The sequence below is a fragment of the Carcharodon carcharias genome, chromosome 23, assembly GCF_017639515.1.
Source record: "Carcharodon carcharias isolate sCarCar2 chromosome 23, sCarCar2.pri, whole genome shotgun sequence".
Taxonomy (NCBI): Eukaryota; Metazoa; Chordata; class Chondrichthyes; order Lamniformes; family Lamnidae; genus Carcharodon; species Carcharodon carcharias.
In genome coordinates, this window is record NC_054489.1 from 14,692,526 (window position 1) to 14,711,188 (window position 18,663).

At 42.1% G+C, this 18,663-nt stretch overlaps 1 protein-coding gene across 5 annotated transcripts; it reads right to left on the bottom strand.

The window, feature by feature from the left end:
* Positions 1 to 263: 263 nt before the first annotated feature.
* Positions 264 to 18,192, bottom strand: LOC121268927 (male-specific lethal 1 homolog). 5 transcript variants are annotated; one of them, XM_041173198.1, is made up of 10 exons: positions 17,454 to 17,590; positions 14,994 to 15,147; positions 13,986 to 14,209; positions 12,174 to 12,553; positions 8,665 to 8,729; positions 6,706 to 6,777; positions 4,676 to 4,743; positions 3,110 to 3,234; positions 2,808 to 2,880; positions 264 to 1,631 (listed from the first exon to the last, which is right to left on the bottom strand). In XM_041173198.1, the coding sequence occupies exons 2-10, from the start codon at positions 15,138 to 15,140 to the stop codon at positions 1,541 to 1,543; spliced, it is 1,245 nt and encodes a 414-aa protein (XP_041029132.1). In that variant the 5' UTR covers positions 15,141 to 15,147; positions 17,454 to 17,590; the 3' UTR covers positions 264 to 1,540. The 5 variants fall into 5 exon arrangements, with proteins under 5 accessions (XP_041029132.1, XP_041029131.1, XP_041029129.1 ...); XM_041173197.1 differs by lacking the exon at positions 17,454 to 17,590 and adding an exon at positions 16,952 to 17,141; XM_041173195.1 differs by lacking the exon at positions 14,994 to 15,147 and having other exon boundaries at positions 17,454 to 18,192.
* Positions 18,193 to 18,663: the final 471 nt, after the last annotated feature.

Consider the following 18,663-nt stretch of genomic DNA (forward strand, 5'->3'; position numbering starts at 1 on the left):
GGATGCTCCAGGGCATGAAAGACACTATATATATATATATATATAAAAGCAAAAAAATTAATCTTCCTAATTACTACTTTCAAGAAAGCCAACACAAAAGAAGGGGTGTTTGGGAATGCTGGTGATTTGAACTTTTATCACCAAAGAAGGGAGTTGCTTTTCTTGCAAGTTCACAGCAAATATATTCCAGATACTAAACATAAAATGGTTCTGTGCAAGTATGACAAGTTTACTCAAGGAAAATAACAGGAGTACAGAAGTTACCTGCCATGTTTATTTGTGCATCCACCAAAACATAAGTTACAACATTCAAACTGGAGGGTTTTAAAAAAAAAAACGAACTACACAGAAATTTTCCTGGAAGGATTACTGATACCCTTCCTTTCAGGCCTAGTGAGTTCATAATCTGAATGGGGATAGTGCTGGGGAAAAATAAATCTAATTTAGCATCCGGTGATGCATCAACCACAAGTTGGGCAAAGCATGAATCAGAACAATTCAAAGCATTCCCTCCTTTAATCCTCAGGCCAACAGGTAAAACCACTACCAACGGAATTTTCCATTCCTCTTCTCTATCACTATGGTCTACCTATTGTTCCCCACCCTCCTCCTCTCATGGCTGACTCTTGAGGTGTATGTTGTGGTTTTACATCTACGGGATTCTAAGCCATTTAAAATGAAATTTTACTTTAAAAAAGGCCCTTAACTGTAAAAAAAAACAAATGGAAAATCCCCATTGGGATCAGCTAGATTCAAACAGGTTCCCGAAGTGAAAGGACATTTTTTTTTTTTAAGTTTGTACAATTCCTTCATCAGCTAAAAGACCCTCTGCTTTCTCTCTCACTGGGCTGAAGCTCAACGTGGGTTCCATATCATCCACTGTGAGAACAAAGACATTTACATCTTCTGCTTAGCCCATTTTCCAGTTTGGGTCCCAGCATTTATAAGAGACAGTGGTCTGTCACGTTGAATTAGTTAATGCTCCCCCAGGCTAGAACAAATGTTGGTAATTACCAGGTCTGAACTACAGGTTCAGTAAGCTGACAAAAGGGATACCATCTCTTTAATATGTTGTCTTAGTCTTGTTAGGACAGGTATTATCTGGAAAAAACACAAATAACCAATTCTGAGAAGCAGAGCTGTTTGCAACATTTTTACGTAACAAACTTTTTTTTTTAAAAAAAAAGGTGCAAGATTGCTGTACAAGATCTCAAATCTTTCTGTACACGGTCAAATTTGCAGAATGGACTAAAACAGACCAAAACTCACTGTCCGAATTCAACAGACAAATACAGGAAAAGTAATTGATTTTCACTTCAATAAGAGAAGCGAAAGTATAAAGGCAAGAGATGAGACTATTCAGTTATTGATATAGCGACGATCAATTATAAACATCAATATAAACACTGAATGAGATCCATCAGGCAGGTGGTCCTTCGGAAAACCCACAGAGCTCTCTGCCGGTTGGCATCCTAAGTGCTGGCTTGCAGTACAGTTCGCAACTCGGCAGTATACAAGTCAAATTTTTTGTCCAAAGCATCTATTTGCGGCATGTTCGATGTGGCGTCTGTTTCTTCTGTATATCTATCCTGCACCTACTGCGTTCATCCAACCACGGTAACTCAAAGTTCCTGCAGAGAAGGAGAACAGCTAAGTCTCAGGCGGTTTTACTTTGGGGTTATACAGGTCTTCCTTTCAAATGCAACTCTATCCTCTTTTTAAAGGAAAGGTGCTCGCTTCCAAACTGCTTACTGTACCTTCCAGAACACGATGCCAACACATCTCTCAGGATGATCCCAGATCATCCATGTCAGCCCCAACCACCACTGCTGCAGGAGGGGATGCCTGGACCCAGGTGATTTAATACAAGATGAGGGGGTAATGTATGGAAAATATAATTTGTATATCTTGAGAATGGTTTGCTTTCTGATAGTATTCAGCTGGTTTATTTTTTAAAAAGTGTTAAACTACATTACATAGAGAAAACAACTGGAAAATTTTACATAATCAAAAGAATTACTTACATGCACAAGGCAGTTGTAGATGAATGAGGCTATTTGGCCCATCTACTTCATCAATCCAGAAAGAACCTTCATTCTTCCTATGGCAACATCCAACTGTTTCTTATATGACTCAAGGGTTTTTTTTGTTTTTGCATTCATTGCTCTACTTGCCAGTCCATTCCATACATTGATCACGGTGCGTGAAGAATTTTCTGGATACATCAGTTTTAACTTTGCCTCTTATTAGTTTGAACCTGTGTTGTTTTGTCGATACAGTTTAATTTGTATTTTAGATTTAGCTTTTCTATACTATTCACATATGTCTTTATATGTCATCCAAGTTGATTCATTGTTGGACAGCCAAATTTCCCCTGTATCTTATGATGATGATCCCTCTAGAATTGTGGGATTGCAATTCTTGGCTCTCCCCTATACTTCCATTCTTGGTAAAAACAAATATCATATGCAAATGGATTTGGCCTACCCAATCCAACTTTTAGCGATTGTAGTCCCCACAACAAAAATTCGCCAGTCTCGTTCATAGAGGCCATATGATGGCTAACACAAGGACTGGAAATATTTTCATTGTGGTACAGGAGAGGATGTTTTGTTGAAGTTGGGGCTTTGGGGTTGGGGGAACAAAGCAGACAGAGCTTTTTATTCTTCATCTTGATTGTAAAAATACACATTAAAAAGGTTCAATGTATTAACAACTCATCAAATCACAATGTTAGGCACTGAATGGACATTATACCACACAGAGAGATCAGGTAATTTTATTGCATGCCGTCAAAACAAACTTACTGTTGTGATAACTTAGGTAGAGGTCTCCCAAAAGCCACCACGGGTAGAAATGGGGTAATTACCAGAGATTCCACTATGGAGTAAGGAGAAAACAATTACTTACTATTGCACACCTGAAATATTAAGATCCATTTTTAAAATAAAGTTCAAATTTGTTGGGGGGGGGTCACTTGTAATTTACCAAGGTTTTTTTTTCCCCTAGAACTGGAAATGAGTGGCCCATTTGTGTAGTTTTTCTCTTCAACACACCTAGAAGCCGATATTATCTAATATTGTTTGGAATTCATGGTACTTAAACCTACCATCATCGGGTTCAGGGAAAAAGGACAGGATTTCTGGTTCTGATTCCTGAATTCCTTTCTTTTTATACATCCGCAGTTGCAAACGTTGTAGCAGCCTTTGTTCCCTGATCCGCTGAATATCCCACCTGAAGGAAAAGGAAAACACAATACAGAGATTACAGATACCAACAGATGGGTACACGATTTTACTTGCAGTCGTGCCACGATGTGCTCCACAACTCCTAGTGCTGAGGAGTTTGCCCACTTACACTATAGGGTAAATTCCAAAGCACCAGCCCCAGGGAATAACTGCAGGTCTCTGCTGGTGTACATGGTCAGAAAGATTAATAGTAGCCAGTGCTACTGAGGTCTTCCATTTACATCAACTGCTGCCCTAGGGGACAATCCTGGAAAGCTATCTCCTCCAGTAGCAACAGAGATAAATCCTTCACATTATAATGCTGCCATCAAAATCCAGGCTGTAAGAGCCATGCTGAAATACTAATTTAAAAAATCTCAATCAACAGTTAAATGGATCATAATCATAAAATTAACTCTCACTTTTCCCACCGTGTACTCCATATGGTGAACCTCAAACTGTTTTTTCTTTTTGCAGTACTGAAGTCTTAAAAATCCACTTAAATAAGATTTACAATGGATATGCAGGGGAATTGATTGTACAACATTTTTAAAATAAGCTTTCAGGTGGCAACCTTTTTTTTAAAAAGGTTATCCCAAATATAACCAAAATTTTTTTGATATGACACGTGGCAAAATGGCTCACATGTGAACACAATGGATTCAAAGTCTCTTAAAGTGTGTGGAAATAACCTTGCCTAGAAACACCTTCTGTGCTGCTGTGATAAGTAGGACAATAGGATTAGGGCTTCCCCTTATCCCCAGTGGACAATTGTACTAGTTCTCAGCCTAGCCTCCAGACTGTGTTTCTCACAATTGGAAAGTGTTCCGTGTCAGTAGAATAAGAAGACATCTGCTGGAGAGAAAATAGGCATCACCCCTGCCTCTTAAAGCACACTTACTGAGAACACAGAGCACTTAGTGGACTAGTCAGAGATGCATAGACTGATCCTGCTTTCCCGAGTAACTTTCAGCATGGATGTAGAAAGGCAGAAATAATAATGTGGGATAAAACAAAAAAGGTTTTAAGCCCAATTTCTGAAAAATGTAATTTATTGCTTAATGTGTGAAATTCCTCTCAACGGTGGACAGAGGAACACGGAGCTTCCTCTAATCTGACAAAATAGTATTTCAAAACTCGCGTGTTTCAAAGTTGCAACCCTTGTAATTACATTAGAAGTTAGGGAAAATAGACATTTTCCATTTTCTTGATTGTGGAATTCATCCCATAGTCTTTATACTAGCTTTAGGGAAATCTGGTGAACATTGTGGAAAATGGCAAGGCTTGAGCTCCAGTACACTATTTCAATACACATGGCCAAGTTTGTGACAGACCGTATTCTTCATTTAGTGAATAACTGGCAAAAACATAAGCTGGTTCTAAAATTGGCAATGTTCCTTTCATCATTTAAAGTACAAAGTCCTCAGGTACACTGGGATGTCAATTACCTTTTCCTTCTTTTCTCATCAAGCTCAAGCTTTGCATGTCGCTTTGCAAACACACAGTCATCTAAATTCTAAAATAAATAAAATAAGTTAGTGAACTAGTCCACTTTCAAAGCACTATAGATAATATTTCCAAATTTCCGCACAATTCAGTTGAACCAGCCTGCAATGGTGGCAGTCAAGATGGCCGTCAACAAACTGTTAATGGATGTAGGCTGGGTGATGGGGGTGGGGAAAACAAAATAACAGCAACATCTGCTCTACAGGGAAAGTGTTACTATAAGCAATCCACATTTAGATCACTTGTATGGAAACCGACATTTACACAGTGATACCAATGGTCTTTATTCATTATAGTACACACGCATACGCACGCACACACACACACACACGTTTCCATTTCAGGGCTGACTATAATTTATTCATGCTTTTATCATTTGAGAATTCTCTGGTCAGCCTCACTAAGATAACCACAATGCACTGGTTTCCTAATCATTTCTTCTCACAATCAAAGTTTTGTGGATATTTCAGGCATCAAGTTTCTCCAATAATATGCTGCTTTTCCAAAATATTCCATGTTCTGTAAGGGTCCCATGCAAAAATATTTGGAGGTCAACAGTTTCACTTCAATTTGGTAAAATTGAAATAGCAAGAAATTAATTTTAGAAGTATTAACTAATGTTTCATTAGCTGATCCCATTTGGATGTTCCATTTCCTGACTTCTACACAGTGACCACCCCTAAAGAAAATACATGAACGGGGACATCGGATAAGGACAGAACTATGATGCGATACATAGTCTGATGGCCATCTGGCATGCATCATGAAGCTCTACAAATTAATGAAAAGTCACTTTGGGCAAGGAAAGCAAGCACTGTCGGTGCAAATGTACTCCAATGATGGATTCAGTGACTTCAGGAGGTAAGAAAGGATCACTTGCCATTGTAGATAGGAAGAATACCTAAAGTCATATTCGTAACTAATTAGTACACAGGGCTTTGGAAACCACTGGGGCTGTCATCTCAAGCATCCTACAAGAGTGTGGCAGCACAGAAAAAAAAGAGAACTGACTGCTTTGAAGAATGTTATAACTCAAATGCATCTGTTAAAATGCATACAAATTACTAACATTACTGTTATTGGCACCCCAGTTCCACCTGCTACACCAGACACTATATTCTGTGGGAGATGTTTTAACTGATAATGAAAGCAAAACAAGGGCCCAGAATCTGATTAAATTAATACTAGCAAAATTAACAAAATAAATAGATAGTCCAATGTTGGCACTGGAAAGGTCATGATCAATGCCTTGCGTATGAATATGCAATCTCGATACTTCCAACATTATTAGGAATGCCAATGCACATTTCCAAAACTGGTCTTTTAATCTCTCGAGGCACAATCTGAAAACTGCACCAGTGCAATCTACTCTCTTCACCCTTTAAAAAAAATGCAAACACTATGTAGTTCATCTTTAAGCCAAATGGTGTTTTCCCTGCTATAGCGGATCCAGATGATTTGATCATACACACACTCCTAATGGAAAAGCATATCCTCTGATGCCGCCAATAGCTGTTTTCTATCATAAATCAGAGGAAAAAAAGACAAAATATCTGAAGCACTTCCAATTCCTATGAAGCACTGCAGTTTTGTAAAGGATATATAGTGTGGAGGGGAGAAAAAAAAAAACACGTGCATTATCAAATTCAGTACACAAGCAGCCTGTGCCTATTGCTGATGTCCACATTGTGACTTATAGAAGAGTGAGAGCCACATCTACTACTCAAGGGCTCTTCATACTTTCAATCGTTTGCTGACTTTCTATCTGTTTATGGCATCAAAATTTGTATGCCAAGGGTTAAATTGTTTAGGAACAATTGGGTACATTAGCATTTAACAAAGTTTAAAAACAATCTTATTCCCTTTTCACTGAAAAATAGCGATGTCTTTCCTTTGGGATTGTTCTTAACCGGAGAGAAATGAGACCTCCAGAAGGGGACTGCATTAGTGCTCACAATGGCAGACATTTTACCTCAAGGATATTCTTTGCCATGTTGTAATGTTGCAGCAGCATATTCCTGCCACTAGAGGTTCTCCTAGTTATCTGTGGAAACAGAATTCCTTTACTGCCAGGCGACCAATCCTGTTGCGCTGCAACATTACAGTAGCAGTATCATGGATCTGAAAATTGTTCACTGATAATCTCAGTGACCAAACCAGACCTCAATTTTCACTACATAATGTGGCTTCAATTTGTGCAAGTTAGCTGTTGTAGGAAATCTCAAACCATGAATTTCATGTATTTTATAGTGAAAATGTATAGTCATTTTATGTTGCCAACATTTGAAAAGACTCAAAAAAAAAGGAAACCCAACTCAGTACTGAGTTAAAAACTGCACCAACAGCGGCCCGGTACCTTCCCAATAGTGACAGTGCCTGTTTCACATCTAGATGGCCACTGACTGATGCAACTGATAAACCAAGATAGATAATCAGCTCTATCTGCCCTAACCACCAAGATGGTGGAGCATCTTCATTTAATCTCCTCCGTCAAATAGAGTAGCAACCTTTTATTTTTAAAATCATCGCAATCATGGAGGAGGAGGAGATTTAACACAAGCCTTGAATTGGGGTGCAGTTATTCCATTTGTTAACAGCAAACAACTAGCTGTCACACAGCCTATTTCACATAGCAAAATGTGTCACAGCTCTTTACATTGTGTGGTTCGGAGGTGAGGGTTGGGGAAGCAGTGGACACTAAGCAGCAAGAGGAAGTGACTATGTTTCAATGTGCAAATATTGAAAAGGCTCAAAGCTTGGGAGGGAGGAAAGCAGAAAGAGTTTGGAAGTGAACTGAAGAATGCATAAGCCTGTTGCTGCCAGGAATTAATTTCATAATTAATTTTCCAGGAAGTTTCAAAAATTACCTTTTTTATTTCAGAAATTGTCACTTTTAATTAATTTCAACCACTTTTGGATCAGAGGGCATTAAAAAGCGGTACTTATTCCAAATTCTTACAAAAGTAGAAAAAACTGTAGCTTTTGTTCTCCTTCAGCTGTATACCTGAAGGCACTACCTCACAAACTCTGGCCTGGTCCACAATAAAATTTTATTCCTTTCCCACCCTCAAGAAGCTCAACGCAAACTGGAGGAACAGCACCTCATCTTCCAACTAGGCACTTTACAGCCTTCTGGACTGAATGTTGAGTTCGACAACTTTAGACCATGAGGTCCCTCCTCCATCCCCACCCCCTTTCCGATCCTTCTTTTTTCCAATAATTTATATATATTTTTTCTTTTCCCACCTATTTCCATTATTTTTAAATGTATTTCCATCCATTGTTTTATCTCTACCTTTTAGCCTATTTCAATCCCTTACCCCCACCCCATCCCCACTAGGGCTATCTGTACCTTGTTCGTCCTGCTTTCTACCCTTAATGTCACCATTAGCACATTACTTAGCTAATATCACCACCTCTTTGTCCTTTTGTCTCTGACATCTTTTGGCAATCCCCACCTATCACTGACCCTCTATCCAGCTGTACCTGTCCCACCCTGCCCCCCTTAAACCAGTTCATATTTCACCTCTTTTCTATTTTTCCTTAGTTCTGTTGAAGAGTCATACGGACTCAAAACGTTAACTGTGTTCCTCTCCGCAGATGCTGTCAGACCTGCTGAGTTTTTCCAGGTATTTTTGTTTATGTTTCGAATTTCCAGCATCCGCAGTATTTTGCTTTTTTCAAAAAGGTGGCCTGAATGCTGCCGACATATTCAGTCATAACAGATGAGTTGGATCAATCAGTTGGGGTAGCGTTGGGGTGCAGTGTGTATCCACCCCAGCGTGCAATGACCAACCAGAGCTGGGTCCTATTTATCTAAGCCAATTCATCAAGTGAAAGTGCTTGGAGATAAAATACAAAAACCAGCCTGGAAAGCAACAAAAACAAAAGACAAGTCACCATTAGATACTCCCACATTTTGTTGCTATACCTCAATTATTTCATCGGGTTGCAGGTCTACGAGGGGTTCCGCCGAGTGTTCTTTCCAGGATGGAACTACAAAGAAAAGATTTAAGGAAAGAAAAAGACCAGGTTTAACGTCTGCTTCTAATCACTTCACTGGGCTCAGTCAAGCTTACTCTCAGTCAGCATTCCGATACTGTGTAGAGTGGGACCTATTACCCATTATTCAAACCACAATACTTCCTGCCTTTGATCAAAAACTAAACCACAAAATCAGGGACCTAGTCCACAAAAATCAGGAATGCTGGTGGGTGTGGCATCTTGTGCATCAATTTTCACATCCCTGTGGCACAGTAACCCACCTTTTACTCCCTTATCCCCGAGGGTATTTTGGTGTTTTGTTTCACTGGTATAAAATTTAAAAACCAAGTATCAAAAACAAGACAGGAATATTCTACTTCTTTGTTCCAGCCAAACTCAGCAAGCTTTCAAATTGAAAGAGAGCTCTGTTGGACTCTGCCACAATTCAGAATTTAATAAAAGGCCGGTCTGGTCAATCATTAAAAAAAAACAAATCACACTGGGAGATAAAGGCTGTGAAGCATCACTCCAATATGGATGCGTAGGGCTTTGCTTTTCCCGACAGCAGGAAACAGACTTCGCTTCCTGCTTTTACTGTCCTGAAAACTGAGCTGCCTTGTGAACTGGGCCAAGTCTGCATTTCTGGATGCAGTGTAAAGGCGGCAGCAAAAATACTTTTCTTCCTGGCTGTGGGATTTGCAGTTCAGCACTTCCTTCCCCACCTCCCCTGAAAAACAATGCTACAGATTCTACAGTTTGAATACAACAGCTTTGTAATAGCCCCATCTGTATAATATTCTCCCATATTCTCTGCCTGGGGAACCAAAGTTTACGAATCTGGGTGCATTTTGCACAGGCAGGGCAATATTTTAAAAAACAACACTGCTTCAGCTCACCCAATAGCTCAGTGAGATTATCTATGCAAGTAGCTGAGCAACTCATAGTTGCAAGGTTGTAAGTGTAAATCTCCAGCCTTGCTGAAATCAGGTGATCACAGCCAGGACAACATTTGCCTTCAGGACCGTGGGTTAGGGAGTGAGGATGATAGGCATACTTTTGGTGGCTCTTCAGTAACCCCATGCACTAGAGATACACGTGGTGGAAGCTGAGGGATGATAGGGCCTGTCTTGGTCATACAGCCTCACTGACAATCACTGTACCCCATTTTTGAACACGGTGTTGAAGTCCTCATTTCTTCCCCCCACATTCATGGGATGTTGCCCATCCCTAGTTGCCCTCAAGAAGGTGGTGGTGAGCTGCCTTCTTGAACCACTGCAGTCCATGTGGTGTAGGTACACTCACAGTGCTGTTAGGGAAGGAGTTCCAGAATTTTGACCCAGCGACAATGAAGGAACGGCGATATATTTCAAGTCAGGATGGTGAGTGACTTGGAAGGGAACTTCCAGGTGGTGGTGTTCCCATCTATCTGCTGCCCTTGTCCTTCTAGATGGTAGTGGTCGTGGGTTTGGAAGATGCTGTTGAGGGAGCCTTGGTGAATTCCTGAAGTGCATCTTGTAGATGGTACACACTGCTGCTACTGTGTGTCGATGGGGGAAGGAAGTGAATGTTTGTGGATGTGGTGCCAATCAAGCAGACTGCTTTGTCCTGGACGGTGTCAAGCTTCTGCAGTGTTGTTGGAGCTGCACTCATCCAGGCAAGTGGGGAGTATTCCATCACACTCCTGACTTGTGCCTTGTAAATGGTGGACAGACCTTGGGCAGTCAGGAGGTGAGTTACTCATTGCTGGATTCCTAGCCTCTGGCCTGCTCTTGTAGCCAGAGTATTTATATTCCTAGTCTAGTTCAGTTTCTGGTCAATGGTAACCCCCAGGATGTTGATAATGGGGTATTCAGTGATGGAAACGCCATTGAACATCAAAGGGTAATGGCTGGATTCTCTCTTGTTGGAGATGGTCATTGCCTGACTTTTGTGTAGCACAAATGTTACTTGCCACTTGTCAGCCCAAATCTGGATATTGTCCAGGTCTTGCTGCATTTGGACATGGACAGCTTCAGTATCTGAGGAGTCGTGAATGGTGCTGAACATTGTGCAATCATCAGCGAACATCCTCACTTCTGACCTTATGATGGAAGGAAGGTCATTGATGAAGCAGCTGAAGATGGTTGGGCCGAGGACACTAACCTGACGACCTCCTGCAGTGATGTCCTGGAGCTGAGATGACTGACCTCCAACAACCATCTTCCTACGTGCTGGGAATGACTCCAAACAGCAGAAAGTTCCCCCCGCCACCCCGCCCCAATTCCCATTGACTCCAGTTTTGCTAGGGCTCCTTGATGCCACACTCTGTCAAATGTTGCCTTGATTTCAAGGGCAGTCACTCTCACCTCACCACGGGAGTTCAGCTCTTTTGTCTGTGTTTGAACCAAAGCTGTAACGAGGTCAGGAGCTGAGTGGTGCTCGCGGAACCCAAACTGGACGTCAATGAGCAGGTTATTGCAAAGCAAGTACCACTTGATAGCACTGTTGATGATCGCTTCCATTACTTTACTGATAATCAAGGGTAGACTGATGGGGCGGTAATCGGCTGGGTTGGATGTGTCCTGCTTTTTGTGTACAGGGAATACCTGAGCAATTTTCCACATAGCCGGGTAGATGCCACTGTTGTAGCTGTACTGGAACAGCTTGGCTGGGGGTGCGGCAAGTTCTGGAGCACAAGTCTTCAGTACTATTGCCAGAATATTGTCAGGGCCCATAGTCTTTGCAGTATCCAGTGCCTTCAGCCGTTTCTTGATATCACGTGGGGTGAAATGAATTGGCTGAAGACTGGCATCTGAGATGCTGGGGACCTCCAGAGGAAGTCAAGATGGATCATCCACTCGGCACTTCTGGCTGAAGATTGTAGCAAGTGCTTCAGCCTTAACTTTTGCACTGATGTGCTGGGCTCTTTCATCATTGAGGATGGGGATATTTGTGGAGCCTCCTCCTCCAGTGAATTGTTTAATTGTCCACCACCATCCATGACAGGTGAACGTGTGTAATCGACCACTCGGATAAGATACCAAAAGTTAAGTGGTCCTCATGTTACTATATCAGATAAGTTTCAAACCCTTCAGAAGACACTGAGAGGGGAATAAAAACACCAAAAGTGAGGTTATACTGATCAATCTGTGACACTTGAACTGTAGTCACAATCTCTAATGCTTTAAACAGAAGACAAGAGAGTTTTGCTACAACCTGATAGAGTGCAAGGTCTCCTCCATCGCACTGTGCTTATTAATGTAGAGGAATTACATTATCACAACTGGCATACCCTCACATTTAACAAAGCAAATAGATTGACAAATCTGAACTATTTCTCACCTTTCAGTTCTGTACCCAGTTTGCCAACAAAATACAAAAATAACATCTACTTAAAGACTTGGACTTTTCCCCTCATTATTAGGCCACTTATTGAAGGTATTAAGGCCTCTAGATTGCCATGCTCTTTATACTAACTTGCCACAGTTTCTTCCTTCTTCGGTGAAGGCTCTCGCAGAGGAGACGGTGACCGCTGATGCCACCGACACAGGTACATCTCAGTGGTACAGAGGTATGGCTCCTCTTCAATGTCATTAGAAATTGGCTGATCTTTGCTGGTGGGCAGACCTGGAGTCTTTAATGTGGTTGAAGGTTTGTAGACTCCCTCCGTTTGAGATTTGGATTTTTCTGGAGTTTCTTTACTTCGCAGTTCTCGTTTTGAAATTTTGTCAGGCAAAGGGCTGCACGAAGCCTGTCGGAGTGGAGAGGATTTGGCCAGTTTTGTCCGCACTCTTGAGAATTCAGCTGCAAGCTTTTTCACTGGTGCTTTTCTTTCTGTTGTTCCTAGTGCTGATTTCCTGAATTTAATCAAAATTCATAAGTAGTTTAGTTTTCATAAAATTATTGGCCAAGATCTATGCTAAACACAATTCCATAGTCAGGACTACAACCAGAGGCTCCTATTCTGTAGTTATTGCTGAGGGGGAGATAGAAGCTTCTATTTGCACAAAAAGCCTGTTATAGCAATTATTTTGTATTATCTTCTGGCAGGGGAGTACAATGCAATGCAATGTTAACAAATGCCATTGATTTAAGAAAAAGCAATGATCCTTCACCTCAGCCTGGTCATCATAATAGAACACTCCCTAAGGCTTCAATTGTGTGCTGAGGAAGAGGGGAAAGGGGCAAGAGAGGAAGTATCAGAACGATGGCTAATTTGATCTACAAGTAGTAAAATGACAGGTAAAACTTGTATCATCCTTAAAGCTTTTTATATTGCAATGTGGGACCTACTGACAAAAAATCATATTACCCGCACTAGTAACATTGACCTAGTAGTGCTATGAATAAGATTCCTTATTTCTCTAATGCCTCAGATCAGACGCTGAATTTCCAGCATCTAGTGAATTTCTAGTCCTTCAACCACACAGCAATTTTTACTGGTGTTCAGCATCGCTGTTGAGTGATATACTCTACCTGAATAAAGGAGAGAGATCAATGTGGGGGCTTTTATCTTGACCCATTTTTTAACCTTTCCTCAGAAATTATGGCCAGCCAGCCAGCACAGGAGAGAGCTGCACTAAGTAACAAGGTCAAACAAAAGACAAAAGTACAACTTTTATTTCGTGCCTGATTAAAAATTAAGATATGACAAAACGAGAGAAAAATCCTTGAAAAACCAGCACCTCAACCCCTTCCTGCTGAGTAAAAAGGACTTGGATTAGGAATGCCAGATTTCTAGGATCCCGAAAAAGCCATTAGAACCAAAAAGGGCCATACTTGATTGATCTTAACCCACCCATTCAGATTCCCAGCATTCCTTTCAATTTCCTCTCCCATCACAAGTATAACCAATTCCTACTTCACCTTAAAAAATTAGAGGAATCCTTCAACTTAAATGGATGCACGTGGGTAAGTTACTATAACATGAATCGTCGAACTCCAGTCTAAAGCAAATTGTCTTTAGAGAAATTGCACCATAAATTACCCCGTTGCCATGGTGACCATGATAGCTCATTCAATAAGTGCTGTATTTTTGAAATACTGAACCACCAGTTATAATGGATCAGGCATTTTGTACTTCAGTTTGTGTTATTTTCACAATTTAAGACTTCTATAAGGCATTTTCTTTCTTGCAATCCAACATTTGTCAAATTTGATTGATGGGTAGGCGGTGGGAGGAATATACCTGCTATTTGCTACAAATTACAGACGACTTACTAGCAACTCCACACCTTCAGCAAAACTATTAAACTAAATTCGAGAGTCTACCTACAAAGTACGGAGTACCTTTTGTAACCCTTCCCAGAGTGTGTTTCCATTCGATTGCCCTGCATCTGAACAAGAGGTTGTTCAGGGGTGATCTGTTGATACTCTGTCTGGATTTTCTCCACTTCCGTTGCATTCTTCTCCTCCGTCCCATCCACAGTTTGTACAAAGCGGTGCTTGTCCTTTTCATTTTCTTTTTTCACCAGCTGCATCCTCCTTTCCATGCGCTCAAGGCGAGCCAGAAGCTATATTAAGAAAAAATTGAAGACCTGAAGTACCTTGTATTTTAAAACAGGAATTCCCAATATTAATCGGACAATCTCCACAGAATTGCACATAGGTTGCCAAAACCAGCACAGTCTTCAGATGAAGCAGGAATACTGAGTAGGAGACAATACAACCAGAGTATAATATGCAATTCAGCCCCCATTTTAAAAGTAATGTATTCGGTCCTTATTTTCAAATTTCTCGAAGAAATTCCTACATCCACATTTATAACTGAAACCATCTATGTAAACATATTTTGCTGTATTTACACCCTCCCACCAATGGTGCTGCTGTAAAGCCTTCACTGGTTGAAAGGTGCGAATACAGTACAACAAATTTACATTGACAGTTTTCATTATAATTTCGGATATAGGAATTCATTATGCGTAAACCTGACAGGAAAATCAGACAATACATATTTACAATTAAAAAAATCAGATAGCTAATACTGGAAATTCCAATAGGTCAAATCCAAAACATTAATTTTTCTGCTTATTCTCAGCATTTTCTGTTTTAGTCCAACTCTCCAGCGTGACTTTTAATTTTACTGAAGCAATAAATCTAATGGTTGAAACGGCATTACATAAAGATTAAGATACAATATGGCTGTTTATCACCTCCCCCCACTGATTTTCGTATAAAAACTGGATCTTTTTCAACTTTGTACAACTAGCAGTCTACAATCAGCTGCAAGTATTGTAATGTCTCGCGCCACTTGCAATTAGCTATTTCATGGTCATGACGATTGAAAAGTATACAAACCATTTTTAAACATTGGAGTCCCAAGATAAACTGAATTTCTGCTGCAGGGGACTGATTAGGTGCGTTCTTGAGGTATTGAAAGTGCAGTGCACAGCTTTTTATTTGATCATTTTTAAACCCTGAAGGAAACCGGTTTTGCCAGCTCATATAAAACCTGTAAATATAATGCTGCAGGTTTATTGTGGTCAGCTTTAGAAAAGTAAATAAATTCAAAATATTACAAAACATCTATTGAGCTATTTCCTTTGACTCAACATGCTATTTCCATGGGAAAAGTGCGCTGCTCCATAACAAACTTAAGTCCTTCGTCCCCATTCAAATATTAAGGTAAACACATTTCACCAGTGATGTTGAGTCTGCAACTGATCCGACTTCCCCACTGGGATTTTTCCAAAAGTAATTTATCCTTGTAATACAATAGTTATTTGTGATATTCTTTCTGGGCAGAAGGTTAAGGTACTTAACCAAAACATTTCCTTTTAACTGCCTTTCTAAAGTTTATTTTTGCATTCGTTAACAAGGACAGAGAGATGGTGCATATTTGATTTCCGGTGCTATTGCCCATGTCAGACTAAATTACAAGGTTCGTGGTACTTTTGAGCCGTGGTCTGTGCTCACTAAGAACTGGATTGAGACAGTTGAAAGTCTTTTTTATATAGTACCCCTGCAAAAGGAGCAGGAAGAAGTCTTGTTCATCCCATCAAGCTGCAGTGAATTTGAACCCAGTTCAGTATTTAACCCAGCAATCCTGTTTGGTGCCCCCTTCAATTTAATTTCTTTTTTAATTGAAAAATGAAGGGATATTCAAACAATTAATGTAGGCAAAGTAATTTTTTTTAAATAACATGCACCACTGTAAGAAAAAATCCTCACAGTTGTATGAATCATGATAATGCCACAAATCTTACTTTAATTCAAACCCAACGATATTATCACTAGACTAGCGATCCAGATACCCAGGGTAATGCCCTAGGAACCGGGGTTCAAATCCCACCATGGCTGATGGTGGGATTTAAATTCAATAAAAAAAAATCTGGAATTAAAAGTCTGATGATGACCCTAAAACCATTGTCATGAAAATCATCTGGTTTACTAATGTCCGTTGGGGAAGGAAATCTGCCATCCTTACCCGGTCTGGCCTACAAACCCATAATGTGGTTGACTCTTGAATCCTTCTGAACAAGGGCAATTAGGGATGGTCAATAAATGCTGGCCTAGCCGGCGATGCCCAAATCCCATGAACGAATAAAAAAAAAAATTCTGCAATACATCGTAACTTCTGTTGTTACAAACTTCAAAAAGCGGGTATTCATTGCAAGTTCAGTGTAACATTCTCATTATGAACATGCATCACAGTAATTAGTACAGAAGTTTCAAACCCACACAGTCCAATAATAGAAGACTTTTAGATCAGTCAGAACATCTTTCCTTCTAGAAGCAGAATTGCTGAGCTTCTCAGAATTTGGGATTAATAATTTACCATTGGAACGTAATACTCTTCAGTAAAAAAATACTGCCAACCTCATAGATAACATCCATTATTGACATTTTGGTGCACAAAGCAGATTTCTAAGGAACTGTTTGCGCAGAACTGACTAAAATGAAACCAAAAATGGTTTGAGCACAAGGTGCACATTTGAGAGAAAGAACTAATGCTGCATCATTTTTAAGAGCAAGATTTCTTTTCAAATTAATGACAATTTGCCAAAATAAACTTACTGTCAGTGAACACGTTAGCATTATAACAAATTACACAGCTGACAGCACAATGTACTTGTGCCCATATTTATTCCTTAGATATAAATGAAGCCAGGTTTGGTGCATTAGATCATTCCAAATAAATACTCTATTGCAAAATAGACAATGTAACCAAGAAGTGCTCCGTATTGTATTGATGACGGGAACACAAACCATTCAGTATTATTCAATTCCCAAACAGAATAGTTGAAGCAACATACTTGTACATATGAGGCATCTCTGTAAATGGCAAAAATACTGAAGAGCACCATGGGCAGTGCTAATTAAGGCCTATATAGGGAAACATATGTGCAGAAATGTAGCATCTGAAGCCGCCCTTTCATCTGGGTTTTAAAGAAAGGAAAAAAGAAATGGAGCTCTCTTTCCCCCAAAGACTTTGAATTATAGGCCAGGCAGGAAGGGAGAGGGAGCCGGCGACGTCATCACTCCGCGACGAGTTTGCCGTCCAGCTTGTCGCTCGCCCACCTCGCTGGAGCCCGTGGCAGCCTGGGAGATGTAGTCCTGGCGGTGACATCACGCCGCCCGCTTACAGTGGCCGGCGGGGGGGCAAGAAGACTACAACTCCCGGAGAGCCCCGCGGCCCCAGCGACTGCCACCATTTTATACCATCTAAGATGGTTTCCCGATGCCCCAGCACCGAACCGCCCGTCATTGTTACCACCGGGCATTTTAATGCGCTTCCGCCATTTTATTTTTCCTCACCGTCTCTTTCTCGGCCTTCAGTTCGTCGATCTCCCTCTCCTTGAGCTGGAGCTGCTGCTGCTGCTGCTCGATCAGGTCGAGCTGCAGGAGGACGATCTGCTTGAGGCGGGCGCTCTGGCTGGGGCCCGGGCCCAGAGGCTGGGACGAGGGCGGCTGCTGCTTCTTCACCTTCCCCCAGTGCAGAGCGTCCAGGCCGGGCACGGCGCCTTCCCCGGGCCCGCCGCCGCCTCCTCCTCCTCGGCCCACACCGCCTCCATCTCCACTGGGGATCACGGCCACTCCTCGGCCCCAGGGGCGGCTGCTCCCCTTGGCCGCTCCGCCGTTCATCCTGCTGCGGCCGCCCTTGGAAGGGGTTAGATCCCCGCCGGATCCGGGCACCTCTCCGCCCGCTTCATCCCCGCCGACGCCGTCCAGCTCCTTGGTCGCCGTCGAGTAGTCCGCCGCCGCCGCCGCCGCCGCCCACTTGTCGGCCTCCGCCACCCCGCCCGGCTGCTTCAGCAAACCCGGCTTCATGGTCATGGCCTGCCGGGGTGTGAGCCGGCTGCCGCCCGGACCTGGCGGAGGCTCGCTCCCAGCCCGGCGGGCGGCCTGTCCCCGTTTCCTTCGGCGGCCGATTTCCCCTCAGAGGCTCGGAGCCGCGGGCTCGGGTTTGATTAGCGGCGCTGCGGCCGGCGCTGCTTTTATTCAGTGTCTTTTCTTTTTATTATTATTATTGGTATCGTTCATTTATGTCTGTGCTTATCCTGCCCTCCCCCCCCCTTCCTTCCCTCCCTTCCCCTTCCTTCCCTCCCTTCCCTTCCCTTCCACACTCTCCTCCCAGCCCCCTCCCCCCCCCCCGCCACCACCCCCGGCCCCTGGCTCCTTCCTCCCCTCCCGGTTTGTTTTTCCCCTCGGCCTCCCGGACCCCGGCTACCGCGCATGTGCCGCCCGTACGCAGCCGCACGTCGCACGCACGGAGCACGTGGGAGGAAGTAATTGTTCGTTGACTATCATAGAGAGTGAGGGGGTCTCAGTGACTATCATAGAGAGTGAGGGGGGCTCATTGACTATCATAGAGAGTGAGGGGGGCTCATTGAGTATCATAGAGAGTAAGGGGATCATTGACTTTCATAGAGAGTGAGGGGATCATTGACTATCATAGAGAGTGAGGGAGGCTCATTGACTATCATAGAGAGTGAGGGAGGCTCATTGACTATCATAGAGAGTGAGG

What these genes read in the sequence shown, in the direction of transcription:
- LOC121268927 (XM_041173195.1), bottom strand. Translation starts at nt 17,972, where the DNA reads ATGACCATGAAGCCGGGTTTGCTGAAGCAGCCGGGCGGGGTGGCGGAG. An exon ending in AACCCGATGAAATAATTGAG is followed by an intron (nt 6,778 to 8,664) that starts GTATAGCAACAA and finishes CTGTTTCCACAG; the next exon opens with ATAACTAGGAGAACCTCTAG. An exon ending in CTACCTAAGTTATCACAACA is followed by an intron (nt 1,632 to 2,807) that starts GTAAGTTTGTTT and finishes CCTTCTCTGCAG; the next exon opens with GAACTTTGAGTTACCGTGGT.